This window comes from Leucoraja erinacea, chromosome 6, assembly GCF_028641065.1.
Source record: "Leucoraja erinacea ecotype New England chromosome 6, Leri_hhj_1, whole genome shotgun sequence".
NCBI lineage: Eukaryota > Metazoa > Chordata > Chondrichthyes > Rajiformes > Rajidae > Leucoraja > Leucoraja erinaceus.
Window position 1 is genome coordinate 71573568 of NC_073382.1, and position 27303 is coordinate 71600870.

At 44.1% G+C, this 27303-nt stretch overlaps 1 protein-coding gene across 3 annotated transcripts; it reads left to right on the plus strand.

The window, feature by feature from the left end:
* The first annotated feature begins 1766 nt into the window (after window positions 1–1766).
* On the plus strand, window positions 1767–27303 carry birc2 (baculoviral IAP repeat containing 2). 3 transcript variants are annotated; one of them, XM_055637358.1, is made up of 9 exons: window positions 1767–1970; window positions 12346–13746; window positions 15666–15765; window positions 17101–17182; window positions 17290–17335; window positions 18997–19236; window positions 20980–21231; window positions 26276–26314; window positions 26563–27303. In XM_055637358.1, the coding sequence occupies exons 2-9, from the start codon at window positions 12837–12839 to the stop codon at window positions 26754–26756; spliced, it is 1863 nt and encodes a 620-aa protein (XP_055493333.1). In that variant the 5' UTR covers window positions 1767–1970; window positions 12346–12836; the 3' UTR covers window positions 26757–27303. The 3 variants fall into 3 exon arrangements, with proteins under 3 accessions (XP_055493333.1, XP_055493335.1, XP_055493334.1); XM_055637360.1 differs by lacking the exon at window positions 1767–1970 and adding an exon at window positions 2022–2166; XM_055637359.1 differs by lacking the exon at window positions 1767–1970 and adding an exon at window positions 2186–2450.

Sequence of the window (27303 nt, forward strand, 5' to 3'; positions counted from 1 at the left end):
GGGCCCCACCTTTGCATGATCACTGTTGCTGGCTTTGATTGGTCCTTTTGCATACCTTTCATTCATTTGTTCTTTGTGCCTCTTCATATCATGTTTCCATCTTCCCTGACTGAAGGGCATCAACCTGAAACATCACCTTTTCTTCAGGAATGTTGCCTGACCTGCTGAGTTACTTCAGCATTTTTATGTCCATCTTTGTTGTAAACCGGCATCTGCAGTTCCTCCATGTACATACTATGTTTGCATAGCTATTTTGCGACTGCATGTAAGAATTGCATTATTTTGTTTTAGGACATGTGACAATAAAATACTCTAGACTCTTGATTCGTGGAAGGAGACGGGGATAACAAACAAGTCATATGTTAAGGACACAAGGGACTGCAGTTTTGTCACTTTCCCAGTTCTGACAATGTTTTTTCGACCTGAAACCTAGTTTGTCTTTCTGCAGAATCTGCAAAACATATCCAGCATTTTCTTTTATTGCAGACTTCCTGCAACTGCGGTTTGTTGTCACCACCTTCTCGCTAACAAACATCCATTCTACATTTCCCTTTAGACTTGTCCCCATGCCCCTGTCCCACTTAGGAAACCGGAACGGAAACCTCTGGAGACTTTGCGCCGCACCAAGGTTTTCGTGCGGTTCCCGGAGGTTGCAGGTAGGGAGACTGACAAAAACCTCCGGGAACCGCACGGAAACCTTGGGTGGGGCGCAAAGTCTCCAGAGGTTTCCGTTCAGGTTTCCTAAGTGGGACAGGGGCATTAATGTCTAATGTTTCACACCTTACACTCCATTATCTCTGTGTCTCCCTCTCCCCAGACTCAGTCTGAAGAAGGGTCTCAACCCAAAACGTCACCCATTCCTTCTCTCCAATGATGCTGGCCATCCTGCTGAATTACTCCAGCTTTTTGAGTCTTATCTTCCGTGTAACCCAGCATCAGCAGTCCCTTCCTAATAATAATAACATATTTTATTGTCATTGCACATAAGCGCAACGAGATTTACGCAAGCCATATGTTAGGAAGGACACAAGAGGCTGCAATTTGTCACTTTCCAAGATCTGAGGAAGGTTTTTCGACCTGAAACCTAGTCTGCAAACCAAAGATTATAGAAGATCTTTGCTGCAAACTGTCAGGGTATTTGCAGTTTTTAATTGCAGAGTTTGTGCGTGCGTGTGCTGGGCGCTGATGATCCACACGGTGCCTCGTTATAGGATCTTTGGTGTGGAGCTCTGCTATAGGATCTTTGGTGTGGAGCAGCGGCGGAAAGTCCCAGCAACGGCCAATCCGCGAGCGCAGAGGCCGCCAATGGAAAGCAGCGGCCGTTTGTTTGTCCCCTGATTTGGGCCACTGCGCAGCCGCAGTACAGCGCCGTCGACGGGGCGCGGGGCAGCTCAGCGAGCACCAACGGGGGTTGGCGGCCGCGGGGTGGGCTAGCAGGAGGGGGAGGGGCCGAGCGGTCGGCGCGTTGCAGAGGGGGCGGTGCCGGTCGGTGGGCTAGCAGGAGAGGGGAGGGGCCGAGCGGTCGGCGCGTTGCAGAGGGGGCGGTGCCGGTCGGTGGGCTAGCAGGAGGGGGAGGGGCCGAGCGGTCGGCGCGTTGCCCGGGGTGGAGAGGGGGGCTAGCAGCCGGGGGAGGGGCCGAGCGGTCGGCGCGTTGCAGAGGGGGCGGTGCCGGTCGGTGGGCTAGCAGGAGGTGGAGGGGCCGAGCGGGCGTCTCGTTGCCCCGGTGGTGGGGGGTGGGGTAGGCAACCGAACTCCCCGGGAAGGGAAGGGAAGGGAGCTGAGCTGAGCTGAGCCGAGCCGAGTGCACAGCAGTTCCCGAGCACGGACTGAAGGTCTGGGCTGCTGGCGAAGAAAGGGAGGAGCAACCGAGAAGCAGCAGCAGCAGCAGCAACAACAGGGGAGAGGCCAGCACAGCAGCGTCGTGCTTCTCCCGGAAATCGCTGTGGTTTCACGTCGTTTCCCTGTAACGGGTAAGTGACTTTCATGATAAATTGTCAGTGGAACGGATACATCGTCAGTGGAAAGAGCGGCCTGGTGAAGAAATTACAGAGCAGTCAGGCCCCTGACTAACTGCTGATTAATTCACCTTATTAGTCCATCTCAAAGATCTTTGGTCCATCTCATGAGGGTAACTCCTCCTTGTGGTTAGGTGGCCGCCCTTTGAAGGTCTGTCTGACGTGTTACCGTAAATTTTAATGCTTTTGAGTCAGAGGCAGGGAAACTTAGTAAGGAACCGCAGATGGTGGTTTAAATAGAAGATAGACACAAAATACTGGCGTAACTCAACCGGACAGGCTGCATCGGGACAGGAATGTGTGACGTTTAGTATCTTGGTATCGTGTACACATTGACTTCCTCTCAACACTTTTTCACTGCCAGTATTGCGAAACGAAACTAAGTCACAAAAAGTTAAACAGGGCAGTGAAAGGAAGCCATCTGTAACTGTTCAGGTAAGATTTAATATCTAGTTTTCTTAAATTATTTCAGGATTCTGGGTGTTGCAGGCAAGCTTGGCATAAATTCCCAATGCCTACTTCCCTTGAGGATGTGGTAATTGGCTGTCTTGATTGAAACATTTCTAAAGAATGGGTTTGTATCGAATATCTGAAGAAGGGTCTCGACCCAAATCTCGCCAGAGATGATGCCTGTCCCGCTGAGTTACTCCAGTTAATTGTGTCTATCTTTGGCTTTGCATACAGCAGGTTGTATATGAGTAACTTAATTGAGTTTTTTGAGGAGGCAACAAGGATGATTGATTAGGGTGCGGGGAGGGGGAGGGGGGGGAATAGGGGGGAGTGGGCTTTATCAAATTCCTTACTAAATAAAATCCATGTAAGCTACAGAACTAGCTGACCAACAGAAGGGCAATTTTCTAGATGAAAGTCTGTGATAACGAGTTACTTTGGAATATATGCTGGGACCTCTGCTATTGGTTAGTAAATATGCAGATTAAGCTGATGCAAAGGTCGTGGACTGTGGGAAGGTTGTCAAAGTGTTCAGCGGGATATAGCTCAGTGGCAGAAATGTGTGGAATAATGTCAATAATGGAGTTTAATCTGATGAAGTGTTGAACTTTGGGAGGTTAAATGTAAGAAGAAAATATACACCATTGATGTACAGAGCTGTCTTGGGATTCAAGTCCGTAACTCCCTGATACTGGCAACACAAGTACATAGAGTGGTAAAGAAAGCATATGGCATGTTTGCTTTCGTAGGGTATTGAATATAAGAATCAGGAAGACATAATGCAGCTTTATGGTACATTGGTTAGGCCACATTTGGAGTAGTAGATGCGGTTGTCACCTCCCCTTTACAAGAAGGATGTTGAGGCTTTGTAAAGGGTGCAAAGAAGATCTACCAGAATGATGCCTCGATAAGTGGGTATTAGTTACAGTGAGCGGTTGGACAGACTTGGATTGTTTTCTCTGGAGCACCAGAGATTGAGGGGTGCCCTGATAGAAGTACAGAAAATTATGAGAGGCATTGATAGGACAGTCAGAATCTTTTTCCCAGGATGAAATAATCAAAGGACTTAAATTTAAGGTGAGAGTGGCAACATTTAAAGATGTGCCAAGCAAGTTCTGGAAAAAGGTGGATAGGTTACGCTTCTTCTGTCTGAGAGCTAATCCAAGAGCAATTTGCCCTTAGCACTAAGACAATATTTGACTAAGTGCAACACCAATGAAAAATGGGCATTAAGGGGAGACAACAATCCAGTGATCGGAGTCTAATCTCACATAAAGGAGGTTTACGGTCATTGGAAGTAAATCAACTCGGATATCTTTGCTATAGCTTTTCTAGGCTATTTCCTTCGTTGATCTATCTTCAACTTAATTTTTGGCATTTCTTTCGTCATAAGCAACCGTCCCCAAATCTACCCTTAAGATTTTTGAATAATAACACTCAATTCCTGGCAAGTTCCCCACCATCAACAGTCTGGGCATTTCCATTGACAAAATTCTCACCCAGAATAGCCATGCAATTACTGGTACCATAGGATCTGGACGGTGTTTGGCTATCTTATAGCGGTGACTCCTCTCCTGACCTCAAACTTTCCAGCAGGAGTGTGATTAAATATTTCCCACATGGGTTGTTGTTGTTGTTCGTTCTTCGTAGTCGAAGAAGACCATGACTTCAGTGTTTTTGGTTGTGGGTCCGGAAGTGACTGGTGAGACTGATCCGGGCCCGGAAGGCTCGCCCGCATATGCGACACAGTTGGGTGGGTGCTACAGTAGAAGTTGAAGTGGCTCGAGCCTCGCGCGAGGCACGTTTTCTCTGAGCTTTTGCAGTACGCTTCTTCTCAGCTTCACGCGCTCCCGTGGTGATCTTGCTTCACCCAGCTGGGCGGTACGGGTCCTGAAGTCATGACTTGTGCTTGACATGGATTAAAGTGAGGGAGAGTTGCACAAATCGTCAGCCTCACTCTCTCGTCCCGGCCTATCTGGATCCAGTGGCAAGACATAGTCAAGACGGCTGGTGATAGGTCAGGATGCAGTGGATGGCCACCAGTGTTCTCGGTAAACATTGTGCCCTAATTGTGCTCCACGACGCTTTGCTGGGTCCACCTTCCTACCCGTTGGACCGCCAAATGGTGGTCTCCTCCACGTATTCTGCCAGATCCAGTCTTCGCCTGAATAATGTAATAGCCACAAGGCAGTGGAGGTTTGCATTTGGTGTTTTCCTTCACCCCTCCAGGGTGCGTGACTTTGTTTATGGAGGAGACTGGTGCACAGGTGCGTGACAGTTCTGGGTTTAAAGTGGCATGGAGTTCGAGACGACTGGTGGCCCTTTTCTGCTACCTTCACCGCCTTCCCACCGTTGTGACCTTGACAGTCGTCCTCCGGTTCCACCGTGTCTGTATCTTGGTGGCATGGCTCTTTGTCGAGACCTCTCCCCCTTGACCTTACCGCCATGGGTGGCATAGCTCCAGACGGCATCGCTCTCAGGATCTCAGGTCCACACAAGCTTCTCCACCATGACAAGGAGACAATCCACATGGATTAGTACACCAACAATAGCACAGGAAGTATAACACCAACCAGGATAAAGTAGCCTATTTAATAAGTGCCCAATCCACATTCCTAAATGTTCAGGATGTGTAGGAAGGAACTGCAGATGTTAATTTACAACGAAGATAGACACAAAATGCTGGAGTAACTTAGCGGGGACAGGCAGCATCTCTGGAGAGAAGGGATGGGTGACCTTAAATGTTCATTACTGGTGTATCATCCAGAAAGTGCACTGGAGTTACTTGGCTATTCCTGTCAGCATTTGCCAAACTTGTGATTTCTCCCATGAAGAAAAGCAAGCATGGAAAGTTCCATGAAAACATCACCACGTGTTCTAAGAGGCATTTCATTTGATTTGAAATATTGCTTTTCTTATTGTCCCTGGTATGACTCCTTAAACCTGCCCAAGATCATTGTAGGAATATCTGCAATGGAACAACTGCATTTAGAACGTGGTGCCCATCTCTTCTGGAAATTTGCGGATGGGTAATAAACACTTGTCAGTGTCCAAATGCGGGAAATAAAATGTATAATTTTGAAAATAATTTCTCCTTCAAATATTTTTAATTTTTGTATATTTTAACTACCCAGTTTCCAGGTCCAATGACATTTACAAGTGTAACTCAAGTTATCATTTGGCTTAATAATTGCAGGATTTCAAGAATATGTTATTGGGAAGTTCAGAAGAACAAAGGAGTGACTGAATTGGGACTAATTACAGAAGTCTCTAACTCAATATAGCAAGTGGTGTGGGAGCATTGGAAGGTGATTGCGTAGAAGCTGATTGTTTTTTTGTTAAAGCATTTTAGGGGACAAAAGGAGTCCCTGTGATTGTCTCCCCTAAAAAGAAAAGGTAGGCGGCGCGACTCTGGTCCAGCGGCCTCTGCAGCACCGCGTTTTATTATTTTTTGGCATGTTTTTTTGTAGTTTTTGAAATTTTGCTTGGGTTGTGTGTGGGGGGGGGATGGGGGTGGTGGGAGGGGGGGGGGGGGGGGGAAAAACTTTTGAATCTCTCCCCCTGGAGACCCGATCATTGAGATCTTTCCCGCAACCCGACCTTTTCTCGGAATATCTTGCAACGAGGAGCGGCCTCCAACGGGAAGAAGCCGGGGACTCTGGTGCCGACACCACCGTCGCGGAGCTGGCCGAGACCGGACGTGGGGGGAGCGGTGGAGGAGCCCATGCTGCTTCTGGAAAATTGCTGCGATGCCGCTGCTGCTGCTGAGTCGGAGGCTGCTACTGTCAGTCTCCAAATGCGGGAAATAAAATCCCTGGAATTTTGAAAATAATTTTCGGGGCTCCTCCAAATATTTTTAAATTCTCCCGTGTTGCGGGGTTGAAGAGCTCCTGGAGCGGGGCCTGACCAGTTGCCCCGCGCGGTCCAATGGCCACTTTACAAGTGTAACTCAAGTTGGGGGCTCAACACCAAGACCCGGTGTTGCAGGATTTCAAGCATATGGCTTCATTGGCCGCGGTTCAGAATCGCCAACAAAGGGGCTTTGACTTTGACTCTGACATCGGGGGGGGGGACTAAGTGGACAGAAAGTTTTTTTCAATATCACAAGTGGTGTGATGGAGTTTTGTAAAATGTAATTGCGTAGAAGTCTGGGGTCTATTTTTGTGTAATGTATGGCTGCAGAAAAGCATTTTTTGGGGACCTCCAGGGGTCCAAATGACAATTAAATTGACTCTTGACTCTTGACTCTTAATTGTAAAGATTGAACCTTGGGCGGCAATACAGGCAAGAAGGCAACACTAATAGTTAGTAACACAAATAGATGTTGCAGCATTTTTGAACTTTGGTTAGGTAGCATTTGGAGTATTGCGTGCAGTTTTGGTTGCCCCATTACAGGAAGGATGTTGAGGCTTTAGGGTGGGTGCAGAGATTTAACGGGATGTTGCCTAATAGTAGAAGTATAAAATTATGAGACATAGGGGAGATAGTCAGAACCTTTTTACCAGGGTGGAAATATCAAAGATTAAGGCATTACTTTTAAGAGGGCAAAATTTAAAGGAGATGTGTGGATCAAGATTATTTTATGCAAAAGGTGGTGTGTATCTGGAACACATCGCCATGGATGGTGGTGGGTATCTAAAAGAGGCTTTTAGATAGCACATAGATATGCAGGGGGATGGAGCGATATGGATCATGCACAGGTAGATGAGATTACTTTACCTTGGCCTCCTGTTCAGCACAGACGTCGTGAGGCTTAAGGCCTGTTCCTAAGCTCTACTTTTCTGTTCGAAGTTAGATCCAGAGGGTCTCAATCGTATCTTATTTCTTTGAATCATTAACTTGCTAGCATGTTATGTTTGCCATGTACCAATCAATCCTGTTAATACTCAAATGGAAGAGATTTTATTTTTGAATAATTTTTTTTAAATTTACCATGTGGGGGCAGAGGGGACTTTCAAAGCTAGTAGAAGTTACAGGTCATGGCCGTTCAGTAGGACGGGCATAAATATGCACAAAGCCAACGACATCTTTGTGGTAAAGAGTTCCAAAGACAGTCCTCTGGGAAAATAAATGACTCCTTTCAGTTGTGCCCCCTTACTGGAGTCACAAAAATAGGCCCATGGGCACAGTCCTCTATGCCAACCAAGTTGCCTATCTGAGCTAGTCCCATTTGCTAGAAGTAGCCATATTCTCAGAACTTTTGCATTCATGTGTCTGCCTAAATGTCTTTTAAATATTATAAGTTGTATCTACTCCTGTTACTCTCAATGGCAGCACTTTTCATGTGCCCACCACGCTCTGTAGGATGAAGTTGCCCCTCGAGTTCCCTTTTACTCTTTCCCATCTCACCATGAACTTGTCTTCTCGTTTTAGGCTCCCCTACATAGCCTAGGAAAAATACAGTGATTGTTATCTTATCTATGCCCCTCATGATTTTATATACGTCAATAGAATCACTCCTCAGCCTCCTATGTTCCAGGGGAAACGGTCCCAGCCTATTCAATCTCTCATAACTTAAGCCTTCCAATACAAGCCACATCCATGTGAATTTTTCGTGTACCCATTTCCATTTTAGTGACATCCTTCCCATTGCTAGGCGACCTGAACTGCAGACAATACTCCAAGCGTGGACTCGTGGACAATGTTACTCAATGCCCTGGCTGATGAAGGCAAGCATGCCAGATACCCTCAATACAGGTGCACAACCTTTTATCCGAAAGCCTTGGAACCAGACACTTTTCGTAATTCAGAATTTTTCGGCTTTCGGAATGGAAGATTTTTAGCGTAGATTTTAACGGCTGGCTCAGTGGTAGAGTGCTCGGCTCGTATCCGCAACGTCGCGAGTTTGTGCCTCGATCCCGGCAGTTACTCGATCGCGAGTTTGAGTCTTCAATGTAGATTTTTTTGCAGAATAGGAGAGAATAGGGAGGGTTAGGCTGGGATCATTCTCTGCGAAATGATCTTAGTGCGGGAGACAAGTGTAGGAGAGGTGTACTGACTGTGTGGGCAGAACTTTGGAAGTGATTGCCCACCATTCTCAAAAGCCGCTGTGTCTCCCTGTCCCTCCAACTCCAGAGGAATCCGCTCCCCGATGGGCCGCTACGGCGACAAGTGGCAGTTCGCCCACAGCCCGAGCTGCGCCCCCTCATCCGCAACCCGGGTTCCTCTGGAGTTGGAGCGGGGCTGGGCTAGAGTTGTTGCTGGCTGTGAGTCTCTGGGATCTCCGTGCTTGCAGTGGGCCTGGGGGTCGGTGTCCCGATGAGGGGGCGCAGCTCGGGCTGTGGGCGAACTGCCACTTGTCGCTGTAGCGGCGCATCGGGGAGCAGCTTCTGGTGGTCCTGACGTCTCTCAGCTCCTGTCCAGGGGGACGGCCGGAGACGTCAGGACCAACAGGAACCCGCTCCCCGATGCGCCGCTACAGCGACAAGTGGCAGTTCGCCCACAGCCCGAGCTGCGCCCCCACATCCGCAACCCGGGTTCCTCTGGAGTTGGAGCGGGGCTGGGCTTGAGTTGCTGCTGGCTGTGAGTCTATGGGATCTCCGTGCTTGCAGTCGGTGTCCCGTTGGTCCTGATGTCTCCGGTCACCCCCCTGGAATGGAGCTGAGACTGGGAACTGTACCGCCCTTGCCCCCTCCCTCTGCAACTGCAAACAACCCCACAGTTCCCAGTCTCAGCTCCTGTACAGGGGGGTGGCCGGAGACGTCACAGCCCGAGCCATCAGCTTCTGTCCCTACGGGGACAGCGGAGAGCGTGTTCCTCTGGAATTGAAACGGGGCTGGGCTGCTGCTGGCTGTGGGTCTCTGGGTTCTCCGTGCTTGCAGTGGGCCTGGGGGTCGGTGTCCCGTTGGTCCTGACGTCTCCGGTGACTGGCACTGGCTCCAACGTGAAGACAGTGCAAAGCCCCCGCGCCGGTGCAATGCGCGGGGAGCTGGAGAGGGGAGGGAAGGGGTCACACACATGGCCGGGAAGCAGAGGGGTGTAAGTGGGGTGAAACTGAAGGGAGCGACAATTTGCTGCTGCCTGCCTGCTGAGTTAAAAAGTTCCCACGCAAGACTCACGATACACTGTGTATCGTGAGTCTACCGTGGGAACTTTTTAACTCAGCGGGCAGGCAGCAGCAGATTGTCAATTATTAACCCTCCCGCGCAATATACCCTCACCTTCCCTTCTATGAATGGGGATTTAGTTCCCCTTTCTTCGAGGACCGACCGGAGGTTCCGCTGTCACCTCTGCGGGCCGCCCTCGGTGAACGTTTTCAAGGTCCTTTCTTCAAGGACTGAAAAAATGTCCGCTATTCGGAGGTTTTCGTTATTTGGATCTTCGGATAAAAGGTTGTGCACCTGTACCATGTCTACCTGGGTTGCCACTTTCAGGGAACTATGTACGTGTTCCCCCAGGTCTATTTGTTCGACAACACTCCAGGGGCACTGCCATTTACTGTACAAGTCTTCTCATGGTTTAACTTCTCAAAATGCAACACTTTGCTTAATTTGTTCTCAATTGATCTGGATCCTGTTGTGATCTTTGTTAACCTTATATACTGTCCACTATACCATATAACCATATAACAATTACAGCACGGAAACAGGCCATCTCTACCCTTCTAGTCTGTGCCGAACATATATTCTCCCATAGTCCCATATACCTGCTCCTCAGACCATAACCCTCCATTCCTTTCCCATCCATATAACTATCCAATTTATTTTTAAATGATAAAAACGAACCTGCCTCCACCACCATCACTGGAAGCTCATTCCACACAGCCACCACTCTCTGAGTAAAGAAGTTCCCCCTCATGTTACCCCTAAACTTCTGTCCCTTAATTCTCAAGTCATGTCCCCTTGTTTGAATCTTCCCTACTCTCAGTGGGAAAAGCTTATCCACGTCAACTCTGTCTATCCCTCTCATGTTCAAGCACATGGGTTGAAATTGATAATGGAGTTTATTGTTTCTTCATACAAGGGCTTTCCAGTAATTAAGTGCCAATTTGATTGAAGTATTCAAGGTAGTAAAAGTAACTGAAAGGGTAGTTTGATTGGGGAGTCTGGATCTAAAGGATATAATCTGAAAGCTCGAGCCAGTCCTTTAAAGACTGAATTAAACGAAAACTGCAGTGGTAGAAATTTGGATTTTTCCACAAATGGCAATTAAAACTGTTAATTAAAATAAATACTTATCAATGAAAGATTTAAAGGGATATGGGCATGTGCAGACAGGTGGATGTTTGGAATTGGATCACAGATCAACTGTGATCCTAGTGAATGGGCCCCGAGAGATTACATATGTTCATTCCTGTCCACCTAGTCTTAAATTGTGTATCACATAGAAACATAGAAAATAGGTGCAGGAGTAGGCCATTCGGCCCTTCGAGCCTGCACCACCATTCAGTATGATCATGGCTGATCATCCAACTCGGTATCCTGTACCTGCCTTCTCTCCATACCCCCTGATTCCTTTAACCACAAGGGCCAAATCTAACTCCCTCTTAAATATAGCCAATGAACTGGCCGCAACTACCTTCTGTGGCAGAGAATTCCAGAGATTCACTATTCTCATCTCGGTCCTAAAAGATGAGGACCCTTATCCTTAAACTGTGACCCCTTGTTCTGGACTTCCCCAACATCGGGAACAATCTTCCTGCATCTAGCCTGTCCAACCCCTTAAGAATTTTGTAAGTTTCTATAAGATCCCCCCTCAAATCACATTCATATATTGACCAGTTTACGAATCATTAAGTGATCTTGAACATTATGATGTCATCATAGGTGCTGTTTGACGCTAACATTATTGAGAAAATTTGGCAGCTTTAAACTGTTTGTATTATGAAGACCGCATACTTTAAATTGAACCCATTCTGTGTACTAAATATCATTTAAAAGTAGTGTGAAGCCTCGTCAAAGAGATTGCATTGATTACCAAAGCAAAGGTCTTTAATATACCAGAGACCTGCTCAGACATTTAGGCTTTTAAGAAGTTGAGTACTGAAAGCCGTCAAACTAATGCACATTAACCAGCTTACCACTTAAAAATTGAGGTATATTTTGAAATTGATTTGCTAACCTTTAGGGACGATGTTAGGTAATGTCCTGCCGATTTTGTTACGGTGTTTTTAAAAAAACAATTGAAGTAATCAGTGTGTGAAACTGAGAAGTTTAAAAACTTTTCAGATTTTTGCTTTCGCTAAAGCACAATGATCATTCCATTGCAAAACTTTACTCACATTGCAGTCACTAAATTGTCTTTATTGAAATTTGATTTCTGTGATAAATGATTTGAAGAGCTATCTTATACCAGGGATCAGTTTGAGATGCAGTGTGAATGAGGGTCTGGAGGTGGAAGCAGTGTTGGTAGCATAAAGGGCCTGTCCCACTTGCCGATTTTTTTTTGGCGACTGATGGAGTCATATCAGGGTCGCCGCTGGATTTTGAACATTTCAAATTCCAGCGGCGACAAAAAAAATGTTGTGACACTTGAAAAAATACCGCGTGTCAATACGCTGTCACACCGCATCACACGCAAATTTTTTGGTGACCTGATATGTTAGTCAATTATGCCAGCAGTCGTCGAAAAAATCGGCAAGTGGGACACAGGCCCTTAAGTTGCCTGTGTCGTGAAGTTCTTTGATTGCATGCAGCCAAATGTTTAACGATTTATGCTTCTGTGTTTCTACTATTGTCCCCAAAGTGGTTAAGAAGCTTGACAAATAATAAGAAATTTGACAATGTTAGAGGATCGTTTATCATTAACTTTATTAAACTGCAATGTACTTTAATATCAACAATGTTGATAAAAGTAAACAAAGATTAAAATATGATGGCTGCAAGGTACGGTGTTGTAGCTAAGAAACATTTTGCTAAATACTTTTTTTTTTCTTCCTCAGGTTTCTTTCGACGACTGACAATCTCCAGTTATTTTTGTAATGCTAATATTTCCAGTAAAGAAGATACACCTTTTCTTAAGTTGAAGCTTTAACTTCAAGATGGAAACTTAAATATCAACGGGCATATACCTTTTTTGGAAGGAGCTTTGTTTCTGTTCAGTTATAATTTTTCAGGAAGGCTTCTTTTTAAGTGAAGCCGTGTCAATTTTCTGCTCAATTTTTGTAATTTTATTCTTTGTAAGTTTCTTTATATAGAATACTGCTGAGTTACATTTCCTGTATAAGTCCTTCACTTTCTTCTTTTCCTTGCACCAATTTTTCACCTATAGTCTCGTGCCTACTACTACTAATACTACTGCTACTTCCTGCCCACCATAACAATCTCCGCTGGACTCAAAATTACCTGGGTGTGCTTCAATCTTAAAATTTGATCCTAGGTTCATTCGTTTTAGCTTTGAAAACCAGTAACAAAGCTCCTCCCGAAGAAAGGTATGCCCCCATTCTTCAAAACAATTTTCATGAATATACTTCAAAATTCAAGTTTTGGCCATTTTAGAATAGGTGGAGATCAAGAACTGCAGTATGACCTGTCTTCAGAACTTTATCGTATTTCAACGTTTGCTAAATTCCCGGCAAGTGTTTTGATATCAGAAAGGAATCTTGCACGTGCTGGATTCTATTACACCAATACAGGTGACAAAGTATGCTGCTTCTCTTGTGGGGTTATTGTTGAAGACTGGCAGCTGGGAGATAATGCTGTTGAAAGGCACAAAAGGAGTAACCCAGACTGCAGTTTTATCAATAGCCTACGCTTGGGCATTGACTGCCCTTCAAGTCGCTCTCGATTTCCTCTGTCAAGTGGTTCTTTTACTCACACTTCTTTTTATGAAAATGGAACATCTTCTAACTTGCACTGCTGTAATCTTCCTGATCCAGTGGCCACAAGAAGCGTGGAAGATATTTCTCATCAATTGAGATACCCTCAATACATTGTAGCTATGTGTAGTGAAGAAACAAGACTTCAAACTTTTCAGAATTGGCCATCATATTCTTCTTTAATGCCAGCAGAGCTAGCGAAAGCTGGGTTTCATTATACTGGGGAAGATGATAAAGTTGTATGCTTTGTCTGTGGTGGAAGATTAAGTAACTGGGAACCTGGAGATCGTGCAATAATTGAACATAGGAGGCATTTCCCTTCTTGCCCCTTTATTTTGGGGAATGAGGTGGGTAATGTTCCCATGAATAATTCAGAATCACAAAGATCAAATCAACATGCAGTTCTGCATCCAAGACATCCCGAAATGCAGTCTTATGATACTCGTCTACAGACATTTTCAAGTTGGCCAGTTAGGAATTTTATTCAGCCTGAACAGCTATCTAGAGCTGGTTTCTACTATGTCGGTACGTGCGTTTTATTGCTATTTCACTCAATGACACTAAAGTGGGTACGTGGTGTTGTAGATATTGAAGATGATTGTCATAAATTGCAGCATGATCTTGATTGATTGGGCAGGTGGGCTAAGGGTATGTTGGCAGAATTAAATACAGAGAAGTGCAAGGTATTGCATATTAGGCAGCTTAACAAAGACTGGATCTGCACAGAGAATGGCAGGGCTTTGGAGAGAGTTGTAGAGCCGAGGGATATGGGAGTGCGGGTACATAGTCCCTTGAATGTGGCATCTTGGGGCCTGAGCTATAGGAAGAAGTTGAGCAGGCTAAGACTTTATTCCTCAGAGAGCAGGAGGATGCGGGGTGATCTTCTGGAGGTGAACAAGATAAGAATAGATCGGGTAAATGCACAGTCTTTTGCCCAGGAGAATCGAGAACACGAGGACTTGGGTTTAAGTTGATGGGAGAAAGATTTAATAAGAACCTGAGGGGCAACTTTTTTTTCACACATTATGATGGGTATTTGGAACTAGCTGCTGGAGGAGGGAGTTGAGGCAGGTGCCATCATAAGGTTTAAGAGACATTTGGACAGCTACATAGATAGGATGGGTTTAGAGGGTTATGGGATAAGAGTGGGCCAATGGGACTATTGTAGATAGGACATGTTGGTCGGCGTGGGTAAGTTGGGCCGAAAGGTCTGTTTCCAGACTCAATGACTCTTTGGCACTGTTACCTGAAGACATTGAATAAAATTGTAACTCGTGTATTCTAATTGGAGGAAGTACTGAAGTTAGTTTATAAATGGAGCCAAAGAAATGGTTGGGCTGCTTTGGGGATCGTGCACCTTAATTGTTATTTTTATGAAAATTTATAAACTTATTCTGGAATGCTATTCATTAATGCCACTATTTAGCCTAATTTTGTGTGATGGGAGTGCAGTGGGAGAAATCAGACTGATCAGTTAGAACAGAAGGTTAATTGCTGCCTTCCTTTATTATGGTCTGCTCTACCGTCTTTTTAAAGAATAAAATTGTCCAGCTTGAGTACTGAGGTATTTAATACGTGTCTTAAATACGCATCATTGACTCCTCTTCGATTGGCTGTAACAATTGATTGCTGGCTCAGTCTACTATTTCCCCAGACCAGCAACAGTGAGGTGGGTAATGTTCCCATGAATAATTCAGAATCGCAAAGATCAAATCGAGCATCGAGATTTAATTGTACCTTGCATGATTACAGTTGAGTCATAGTCACAGAGCTTTACAACATTAACAGGCCCTTTGGCCTCAACTTGTCCATGCTGACCAAGTTGGCATACTGGGCTAGTTCCATTTGGTTGCATTTGGCCCATATATTTCCAAACCATTCCTTATCCGTACATCTGTCCAGTGTCTTTTGAAAGTAGTAATTGTATCTGTTTCCTTTGCTTCCCCCGGCAGCTCATTTCAGATACGGGCTACACTGATTGGAAAAGGTTGACCCTAATATTCTTCATAAAACGATGTTCAAATCGCTTTTGAACACAATACTTCAAGTGTGTTCTCACCAGTGACTTGTACAGCTGTATCACAATGTCTCAACTTCACTATTTGATAGCCTGCCCAATGAAGACAAGCATGCCAAACACCTTCTTCACCACCAAGTCTATTTGAACTACCACTTTCATGTGACAATATGCTCATTTTGTATCTAGTTCTCAAGCTGAAGAACAGATGTTGGTCATCCTGTAGTACATCAAAATAAATGTTAGATAAAATAAACTTCACTCATTTCCATTTCTAAACTGCCTCCATCGTAGTATTTTGTTCCTTTTTTAACATTTTCCTGAAAAGGATGAAAAATGGGTATTTAGAAGGAACCTAACTCAATGTGATATTTTGGATTACCAGCAAATTAAGTTGAGAATAATTGTTTTTTTTAAAAAAACTCAGGTCAAAATGATGATGTGAAATGCTTTTATTGTGATGGGGGCCTGAGGAGCTGGGAGGCTGGAGATGACCCATGGGTGGAACATGCAAAATGGTTCCCAAGGTAAATTTTGAAATAAGCAAATAACACGTTGAAATGTTTGCAATTTTCTGAATAAGATGAGAAAGCGGTCTGCTATCATACAAAATGGATCCCCATACTAGCCTGACCTACCGACAGATATAAAGAACTCGATCTGAGACCTTCTTCAAAGGTTAGAGAGGAGGTTGTGTGTCTCCGGAGAGAGGAGGAGAACTTCTTCAAAGTGAAACTGTCTCCGGAGAGAGGATCTTCCTCTTCCGGTCTTCCACAAAGACCGCTCCCTCAGCAACTCCCTTGTCAATTCTTCCCTTCCCTCCTATACCACCCCCTCCCCGGGCAATTTCCGCTGCAACCGCAAGAAATGCAACACCTGTCCTTTCACCTCCCCCCCCGACTCCATTCAAGGTCCCAAGCAGTCGTTCCAGGTGCGACAAAGGTTCACCTGTATCTCCTCCAACCTCATCTACTGCATCCGCTGCTCTAGATGTCAGCTGATTTACATCGGGGAGACTAAGCGGAGGTTGGGCGATCGTTTCGCCGAACGCCTCCGCTCAGTCCGCAATAACCTACCTGAACTCCCGGTGGCTCAGCACTTCAACTCCCCCTCCCATTCTCAATCGGACCTCTCTGTCCTGGGTCTCCTCTATTGCCAGAGTGAGCAACACCGGAAATTGGAGGAACAGCACCTCATATTCCGCCTGGGCAGCTTGCGTCCTGATGGCATGAACGTTGAATTCTCCCAATTTTGCTAGCCCTTGCTGTCTCCTCCCCTTCCTTAACCCTCGAGCTGTCTCCTCCCATCCCCCCCCGCCCTCGGGCTCCTCCTCCCTTTTTCCTTTCTTCTCCCCCCCCACCCCTCATCAGTCTGAAGAAGGGTTTCGGCCCGAAACGTCGCCTATTTCCTTCGCTCCATAGATGCTGCTGCACCCGCTGAGTTTCTCCAGCAATTTTGTGTACCTTCGATCTGAGACCTGATGGTTTATCCATGTCACTATGATTGTTGGAATCTTAGACATGCAATTTACATGTAGTGATCTTGGGTGGGCTATCTTTATCTGGATCAGGTCATGAGTTGCATCATTATAATAGGACTTGACCCAGCCTGCGGTCTAAATCCAACATGTGGTCAGGTTCTGGTTAGGTAGCCAGACTATGATATTTTTTATACTTCACAATTCTGTTATAAATACTTAATAATTGATTTGAGCCAAACTATATGTGTGAATGAGACTGATTTATGATCTTTAGTGAATCCTTTAGTTCTTAGATTTTTAGTAACTTCCAAAGAATAGGATTGCATTCTCTCTTCTTAATATCTACTCATGGTTTTAACTTATCTGTATATTATCACTTCAGATGTGAATATCTTCTCCAGGAGAAGGGACAAACATTTGTAAATCAGATTCAGGCAAGGTTTCCAAATCTACTTGATTTCCAGGTAACATATCGCTTCAATTAATTTAAAAAGGTGTATTCAGTGTCTACATCTGTACTTTAAACAATATATATTAAAAAAAAATAACGTATCACTATTTCCTTTTAAAGCTGCATTCCACTTCTGATGATATCTTGGAGGAAACTCAAACATCTGGTAACTATAAAACATTTCCAAAACTGTTTGAAGAAGTAAAATATTTTCTATGCTATTATTTACTCCAGATTGCTAATCCCCGTTCTTTGCTAACCTTCAAACATACTATTATATACACTCCTATAACTATACAGTTCGAAAATGGGTTCTTCGGCCCAACTCGTCTATTCGAACCAAGCTTCTCAATGGAGCAATTGCACGTGCCTGCACCTGGCCCATATCCCTCCAAACCTTTCTTTCCCTGAACCCATCCAAATGTATTTTAAATGTTGTAATTTTGCCACCTCCTCTGACAGCTTGTTCCTTATATGCACCATTCATTATGTGAAAAGGTTACCTTTCAGGTTTCTTAAAAATTTCCCCCCTCTCCTTTATGCCCTCGAGTTTTAGATTCCTCTACCCTGGAGGAAAGACTGGCTATTTGTCTTATCTATGACTTTCATGATTTTATATAGCTCTATGGTCACCCTTCAGCCTCCCATGCTGTTGGGAAGAAAGATGCAGCCTATCCAACCCCTCATAACTTAAATCCTTCGGATCCATTAACATCCTTGTGAATCCTTTTTGCGCTCTTTCCAGTTTAATGACATCCTTCCTGTAACTGGGCGATTAGAGGTGGTCAACAGTTTAATATGAGCAGGGTGGGGAGAGAATGTGAAGTCTACATAGACAGGATGAATCTGGGAAGAATGGTACAGAAATTAAAAATCCGGGTTTGACATCAGGGCAGAGGGAAACATTTAAGGATCTTTCACCTGATGGATTAGTGATCGTTAGTGACAATGTTTGAACTGCAGATGCTGGAAAATCGAAGGTAGACAAAAATGCTGGAGAAACTCAGCGGGTGAGGCAGCATCTATGGAGCGAAGGAAATAGGCAACATTTCGGGTACTGCTGTAAACGCTGAATTTCTCCAACATTTTTGTCTATGTTTAAACTTCTAGTACTTTGCAAAGGAGTGCTGTCATTGGTTAATTCAAATTATTTTTTATTGTTTTGCATAGGTTTGGTGTGATTTGCTTCTTGTTTTGTTTACTAGTATGGATATTTGCATTTTACTAGGAAACTTGCAATGCGCATATTCCATGTTTAAGCAGATTGAAGAGATATTGTGAATGCTTGCCTTCATTGTCATTCAAGTAGTGATTAGCTGACTAATCTTTCTGTTAAGGGCCTGTCCCACTTGGCCGTCATTTGCGCGTAATTTACACGACATCATTTATCCGTTATGACGCGCGCGTTGTGACATGCACGTGATGCATGCATGGTGCGCATTACGGCGACACAGGCAGTGACACGCGGTCGCACGCGGCTCCTGAGGATTTTGGTATGTACAAAATCTTTGCGCGTCATCTGCGTGACGCGCAAATGATGGCCAAATGGGACAGGCCCTTTAGATTGTCTTTCTGAGCAGAAACATAACAATAACCCCCAAACTAGTAGAATCCTAATTCAATTGTATTTAACTTCTAAGCCAGGAGCATTAAGAAGTTATAAATAATTTTGGTCATAATTTAACCATTGAACATCTTAAGTGTGTCCAGCACTTTTCAGAATGCTATAGTGAAATAATGGACAGCTCTAATTATTAATCTAGAATAATGGCTTTGGAAGCGTTTAAATTGTCTAAAACCTTTTCAATGTTTTCAATTTGATTTTAGCTCGTTTTGAGCCTGGGGAAGATCGTTCTGAGGATGCTGTCATGATGAACACACCAGTTGTTAAGGGAGCGATGGAAATGGGTTTTGGTCGAAAACTTGTGAAGCAGACAGTCCAAAGAAAAATAGTCATAAGTGGCGAGAATTATAAATCTGTTATAGAACTAGTGACCGACTTATTGAATGCGGAAGACGATGAAAGGCAAGATGACAAAGAAAGAAAACTGGAAGAAATGACTGAAGGTATACTATTGAATGTTGCTTGCTCTTTTATTGGTGCTATGGTTATAATGACAGATTACCACTCTACCAGAAAGCTGAATCCCTTATATCCAGATGTCAAGCTTATTTCATCATAGTTTCAAAACTTGTGTATCATTTGATAAATTGAGCATAGTTAATCTACTAAAGTGTCATGTGCAACACCTTTGAGCAGTTCTGTGGTATGTTCAGCTGATTTTAAGACTTGTTTGTCATAGTGGCCTGCATGGAAAATAGACCTAAGAACTGTATTCTCAGAACTGTAGACCTCAGAATTCCTCGTCTGGAAATTTTAAAATAAATATATTTCCTGATCACCAGCAAATGCTGCCGTTTTTATCCATAATACCATATGCAAATGAAGGATCAAGTTTACACCACCAGCCTTGCATTGTGAAGGGAACATTGTTTTGATTCCCTGATCACGTGTTCATCCCCACCAACCACATCTTAAAGGACTTACCCAAGCAACTATAGGAGATGCGATACCTGTTATGTTCCCTTCTCATGATCCATAGACCCGAACCATTGTTCTTACCTTTTCCATTAACCCATCCCTCCCCCACCTCTGCTACTGAACGTTTTGTTCTCTCATTCCCAGTTCTGACAGAAACGTTAACTTACTGCAGATGCTGCCTGGCCTACTTGATGTTTGTAGTAATTTGTAGTACAAACCTACTGACTCCCATAGCTATCTTGACTACACTTCTTCCCACCCTGCTTCCTGTAAAGACTATCCCTTACTCCTAATTCCTCTCTCTACGCCGTATCTGCTCCCTGGATGAGCCATACCAGGGCATCGGAGATGTCCTCATTCTTTAGGAAACAGTTTCCCCTCTTCATTACAGATGAACTTTCACTCGGGTCTCGTCGATATCCCGCAGCTCTGCTCTTTCTCCCCCTCCCCCATTTATAACAAGGACAGAGTCCCCTTGTCCTCACCATCCTGCCCATCAGCTGTCGCATGCAGCATATAATCCTCCAACTGGATCTCACTACTGGCCACACCTTTCCATCTCCACCCCTTTGTGCTTTCCACAGAGACCGTTCCCTCCCTGGTCAACTCGTCCTTTCCCACCCAAACCACCTGCTCCCCAGGTACTTTCTCCTGCAACTGGAGGAGATGCAACATCTGTCCCTTTACCTCCCCCCCTTGACTCCATCCAAGGACCCAAACAGTCTTTCCAGGTGAGGCAGAGGTTCACTTGCACCTCCCCCAACCTCATCTACTGTATCCGCTGTTCCAGGTGTCAACTTCTCCGCTCAGTCCGTCTTACCCGACCTGATCTCCCGGTGGCTCAGCACTTCAACTGCCCCCCCCCCCAATTCCCAATCTGACCTTTCTGTCCTGGGCCTCCTCCATTGTCAGAGTGAGGCCCAGCGCAAATTGGAGGAACAGCACCTCATATTTCGCTTGGGTAGTTTACACCCCAGCAGTATGAACATTGACTTCTCAAACTTCAGATAGCCCTTACTTTCTCTCTCCATCCCCTTCCCAGATCTTACTAGTCTTACTGTCTCCGACTACATTCTATCTTTGTCCCGCTCCCTCCCCGACATCAGTCTGAAGAAGGGTCTCGAACTGAAACAACGCCCATTCCTTCTCTCCAGAGATGCTGTCTCACCCATTGAGTTACTCCAGCATTTTGTGTCTACCTTCGATTTAAACCAACATCTGCAGTTCTTTCTTACACATTCTGACTGAATTTTGTTTCCTATTTGTAGATGTATTGCTATTGAAAAAGAACTGTGCTGCTTTGAGTCATAATTTGACAAATATAATACCGTTGCTTGAAGATCTAGAAATGCGTTCAATTATAAGTAAAATGGAAAGTAATGCGATCAAGCAAAAGCCTTGTGCAAATGAACAAGTCAAAGAGCTAGTTGATGTGATTATTCACAAAGAAAGTGCAGCGGCTGAAGCCTTCAGAGATGCACTTTTGAAATACGAACCTGATCTGCATGAAAAGCTGTATGGTAAGTAATTTGGCAAACTTTTATTTTTCCATTTTATGTTAAACCGAAGCGTGCATGTTAAACTAAATCAAGTAAAAAAAGATTCTTGTAAATATTGTAAAATACTTTTGTAGTCGTGGTTTGTTTTATCTGGATATTTCAGATTTCTATTCTAGGTTAATATTTTCTCAGCCAATGAGAAGGAAGAATGGAAAGTAGAGCTAATAGGACTTGATGTTTCAATCCCTGTAATAAGTCGGCACTCTTGCTATTTGCAGTGGGATTGGAGTGGTGAAAGGTAGGGTAGGTACGTCATCGGGGTCATCAGGTGGGCACCCTCCTTCTTTGACGTTTCATTGATAAGCCCACAACATCTCCAGAGGGCTCAACGGTGATACCTGGCGTCCCAGTTACACCCCCCCTCAATTCCATACCCTCCTGTATTCATCTAGCAGCCCAATTGTTATCTCTCCTTTTGATCCAAATCCAATTGCTGCTTTTTTTCTGCAGAATTTGATAATGACGTGATTGCTTGTTTGAGGGAGCGACCCCTCACCCCCATTTTCTTTAATAGCCTGGTCATAGTTGTAGCAACAAATCCCCTGCATCCCACTTCGACAGGGAAAATCTTGGCCTTCCAGCCATTCTGGGCAGCTTCAGTTGCCAGTTCAGAGTACTTGGTCTTTTTCCTCTCATAAGCTTCTTCAACACCATCTTCCCATGGAACTGTCAATTCCACAATGTATGCCAGCTTGGCTGTTGTGGACCACATGATCATGTCTGGCCGGAGTGTTGTAGCCACAATATCTGGGGGAAACGCAAGCTTTTTTTCTAAGTCCACTTCCATTCTCCAATCCCAAGCAGGCTGCAGAATGTTTGCATCCTTTGATGTTCTCTGGAGGTTGGCCTGCTGGTATAAATGTTGTGAAGTGGACATTTCCTGCCGATGTTGGTGGGGAAGCATTTGTGATCGCTCGCCTCTGTTACAGGATTGAAGCCAGCTGTCTGAGAACTTGTTTATGCCGCCAAGTATAACCCCTTGGCCGAGGCTCATAGTGCATCCTGTTAAAATGTGCCTTAGTGATGCAGGTGCTTGGCAAAGGGAGCAAGCGGGGTCTTCTCCAAACCACTGCTTCAGATTCTGGGGTGATGGTAGAACATCATAAGTGGCTCTGATGACAAAACTAAGCCGAGATCCCTCCATTTGACAGATGTCACGCCAGCTGAGTTTCCTCTTTTCCAGGCTCTCCCAGTTGACCCTGCTTCGCCATTGAGATGGCCTTGGTGTGTCGCTCTGCCTCCTCCCGTCTTCTCACCTCCTCCACCACGAGCCGTCTCTACTACACTGATGTTGCCTTGTGCCATTGAGGAGCTTTTGTGACGAGCCCGGCTCTCCCGTGTTGGACTGGCCAACCACATCTCGGAAATGAAGAGCAGACTTAGCTTCAAATGGGGTCCACTTCCTCCCCGTTGCCACACTGGGGGCCGCTGTTCGAATAACAGTATCTTCAGATTCAGTGAGGGTCATGACCAACCTTGCTTTAGTGCATTTGAACTCTTCCATGTCCTGCAATTTGCCACTCCCGTACAATCCAAAAGCACTTAAGCATCGTGGAAGTCCAAGCTACTGTTTCACACGTGTGCTGATCATTCTTTCAAGCTTTTCCACTTTGTTGATGGGGATTTCATACATAGTTAAAGGCCACATGATTCTTGGTAGTATGCCAAATTGCAAGCACCACAGCTTGAGTTTTCCTGGTAGCAAGGTCTTGTTGATGCGAGCTATGTGCATGATGGTATCCTTTTTCAGTTGTTCAAACTGCTCGGTGTCCTTGAGCTTTGCATCATACCATCGGCCCAAACTCTTCACTGGCATTTCTGAAACAGTTGGAACAGGCATTCCGTCAATATGAAATCTTTGATCCTTGACTTGACCTTTGACAATGGAGATGCTTCTGCACTTGCTGGGTTTAATCTTCATCCTTGCCCATGTGATGTTTTGATGACGTTTTTCCAGAAGTCCCTTGCTGCAGGGAACAGTTGTTGTTAGTGTCGTTCTATCGTCCATATAGGCTCGTACCGGTGGCAATCGCTGACCACACTGTAGCCGTTTTCCTCCCACAACCCCTTTAGATGCTCTGATAATGAGCTCCATTGCCATAGTGAAGGTCAATGGGGAGATGGTGCACCCCGCCATGATGCCTACTTCCAGTGGTTGCCACGCTGTGGTAAAGTCTGATGTTGTGAGACAAAATTGCAGATCCTGGAAGTAGTTTTTTTACTAGATTTGTTATTATTGCAGGCACCTGAAAGAATTCAAAAGCAGTCCACAGTAGCGAATGAGGAAATGATCCATAGGCGTTGGCCAGATCGAGGAACAAGACATGCAGATTATTTTGTTCTTTCTTAGCAGTCTGGATTTGATGCCATATGATGCTGGTATGTCCAAGGCATCCCAAGAAGCCTGCTATGCCAGCCTTTTGGATTGACGTATCAATGAAATGGTTTTGTTTCAGATACTTTAAGTCTTTTCGCCACCACACTAAAAGATCTTGCCCTCTATGTAAAGAAGGTTTATTTGCCGAAACTTCGATGGTGGACAATTTTTTTTTCCTTTGGGATCAGCACTCATCCCGCTCTTCACCAGGCTTTGGGGATGTCTTCCTTTTCCCACACAACCCTCATGTTCCTCCAGAGGAATTTCAGAATATCTGGGGCATTCTTGTAAACACAATACGGGACACCATTAGGGCCGTTCTTGCCTTCCTCACTACTTTTACCTTATTCAGCTTGGGAGGGCTGATGTCAAATTGATGTTGTGGAGGTGAGATTGGTGGGATGTCAGCGGGGACAAAAGTCGGTTCATCTTTTAACTCATCAATGTGGATGGTTCTGATGTATCCTTCAACCTCATATTTTGATGCTTTCAGGGATCCGCTTTTCTCTTTTGTGAAAATGCCTTTCACAAACTTAAAGGGGATCTTTGTAGGTCTGTTCTTGCATTTTCCTTCTTTTTGCGACGTTTAATTAAATTATCCGCTCTGAGCAGCTTCGAGAACCTCTGTTTTAGGTTCTCTTGAAGGAGATTGATGCCCTCCCTTTCTTCTGCTGTTGCTTTTTTCCACACCTTCCTCAGGCCTCTTTAACAAGTCATTGGATTTCCTGGAGACGATGGGACTTGGGGGGAGGAGACCTATCTTTTCTGCTTAGATGTTCCTTCTCACCAAATTTCTCCTTTCCATAGCTGTAGACTAGATCACCCATCTTCTCCAATTTCTTTTCTGCTGATCCCTTGATTCCACTTAAGATTAAGATCACATCTGCATTAATGATTTCCCACTCCTTGCTGTTAGACTTTGGCCATTTCACCAATGGCTTACGTCCTTGCATGTTCTCCACTTTACGATGTGCCTGGTTGCGTCTTGGATTGTTGCCTGAAACCTCTGCCACATCCCGTAGGGTGCTGATGCTCTGCAGACTGGGATTTCTTCCTGCCGTTGAGTTTCATCCGACTGATTTGACCTTCCTCTTGACAGAATCTGGTCAATGCGGGGCCCTGGGTTGGGGATTGTCAAGCATTTCTTCTGTCCATGATGAATTTTGAGACCACAAGTTGATGTTACTTTAATTCAGCCACACCTACAGGTCTGAAGAACGTGTCCAGCTGCTCGTTTTTCAAGTGTTTTGCCACTTACCTGATTCAATGTTGTGTCTCGCAGACTCGGGGGGGTATTCTTCTCTTTCAACTTTTTGTAGCCAAGTGAGGATGGCTCTTGTGCCCTAACAAGGTGACGGAGCCAGCTGTTATGGGTAACTAGCCCATAACAGCCCCGTTGGAGTCTATTTCCTCCTGTCAGCTGTCTCTCCAAGCTGTCACACGGTCTTTCCCTTGTCGTCAGCTGCACTTTCACAGCAGTCACTGGTTTTTCCTCCAGAAGATCAGTAGAGCTAATAGGACTTCATGTTTCAATCCCTGTAATAAGTCGGCACTCTTGCTATTTGCAATGGGATTGGAGTGGTGGAAGGTAAGGTAGGTACGTCATTAAAACCCCTTCCCTCCTGAATTTTCCCTGCCTATCTGTCCATCTATATTTCAATCAGCTATATGCTGATGAGCTTTGTTTTGAGCACAGAATTATTCAGTTCGTGTTCAGAACAAAGCTCTGATTGGACAATGTTTATTTGGGGGAAGCTTTTCAGTACACTCATTTTTGTTTTGTTCAGGTTGGTGGTAGTTTTGCAATATTTCACCACTTTTGCGGTGTATTAGAAATGGATACCCATAAATTACTCCAGTAATTCCCTTTGTTTTAAGTTTGTATACATTTTTCGAATATTCAAGAGGGCAAGAGAAGAAATGTAGAGGATTTATACAATAACTATTCAAATGTCCATTTTATTAAATGCCAGCTATACAATACTTCACGCTTGATTGATAATTATTGCTCAAGTTCATAACATGTAGTGCAATAATTGTACTCCTATAAAAATGAATAAAGCACATTGTCAAATAGGACCTATATTGACTAATATTGAATGAAGATTTTTTATGATCCAATGGTTGTACTATTTTGTGATTAACCAAGTCTAATACTTCTTGCAGGGCCTTATGGGCCTGTCTCACTTTGGTGATTTTTTGGGTGACTATAGGCGACTGCCGCAAAATTTTCAACATGTTGAAAGTTTTCTGCGACAATTTTTGCTGTCATAGGTTGACGTATGTGCTGTCGTAGGTTGTTGCCAGGTGTCGTAAGTGAATTCAATTAAAACTAGTCCCTGGCAGTCGCCTAATTAGTCGCCTAAGCGGGACAGGCTCCACAGGCCCCAGCCAGGTTGCTCCAGCTTCTCTTTCTGAAACTTCTGTCCACTGCCTTTTTACATCTTAAGTTGTGGTTTGTAACAGTGAATCGCCTTCTTTTTTTTTTTCTGTGGCATCAACCAACACCCCTCCTCTCGATACACCTCAATAAAGGTGTACTACCAATGCAAGTATCTTGAATAGAACACTTTTTGGTTGGTATTTACTTGTTGTGATCTGATAGGCTCTAATCTTTTTGTGTTTCAGTTCAACAAAGCTTATCTTATTCTGCATCAGATATGATGGGTGAGTTTTGTTCCTTTAGCCACTTCCATCGTTCAACAGAAGTACAAATGCATCAATTAGTATTATGTTTTCAATAGACTGATTTCTGTTTTAATACTTGAAGATTTTAGATTTTAAGCAGTAAACTGAAATGCAATGACATATAGATAGATATTAAATGAATTCTTAACTATTATTTGTGAGGTTAACATTTGGATAACAAACTATTACCATAAGTCGTCAAGAGATAACAACTTTTATTTTCTTAGGCCTGTCCATGGAAGAGCAATTGCGAAGGCTGCAGGAAGAAAGAACTTGTAAAGTGTGCATGGACAAAGAGGTCTCGGTTGTGTTTATAACTTGCGGTCATTTGGTTGTTTGTACAGACTGTGCACCCTCCCTGAGAAAGTGCCCAATCTGCCGGGATACCATTAAAGGAACAGTTAGAACCTTTCTGTCCTGATATTGTAATTAGTTTAAAGCCAATAAACGTGCTGTTAATACTAATGTACATTTTATTCTTGCAGAGAAATTGAAACGTGACTTTTAGCAATGCTTCAGCTATATTAAATTCTTAGACCCGAGTATACAAGCGTTAACTCTTCAAGCTCTTATCATGAATCTTATATTAGGGCTTTTCATTAAAAGTGACTATTTATGTTTCATTTTTAATGTAGTACAGAAAATATTTTTTGTTTAAAATACTGATAATTAGATAATTAATCCACATTTATATGTAACAGGTGATATTAACATTAATTACCACTTTATTGTATGCATTTGCATTATGCTATATGAGAAAATAACTATTACTGCATGCTAACTAATGAGATTGTGAATTTTGGAAATGCTAATCCTCTGAACAAATATTTGATAATGCTACAATGGTATTCTTATTAAAACAAAATGATGCATGGATATTTAAAACTATATGGATGTTTGGCAAGGATTAAATGTCATAAATTACAACAGCAGTTTAATGAAAATAAAAATCTAGTTTTAGAATCACA

Bases quoted from the DNA above. Each gene is read 5' to 3' on its own strand.
- birc2 (XM_055637358.1), top strand. From the start codon at position 12,837: ATGCCCCCATTCTTCAAAACAATTTTCATGAATATACTTCAAAATTCA. The intron at 13,747-15,665 runs GTACGTGCGTTT...AAAAAAACTCAG, and splicing joins AGCTGGTTTCTACTATGTCG to GTCAAAATGATGATGTGAAA. The intron at 19,237-20,979 runs GTATACTATTGA...TCCTATTTGTAG, and splicing joins ACTGGAAGAAATGACTGAAG to ATGTATTGCTATTGAAAAAG.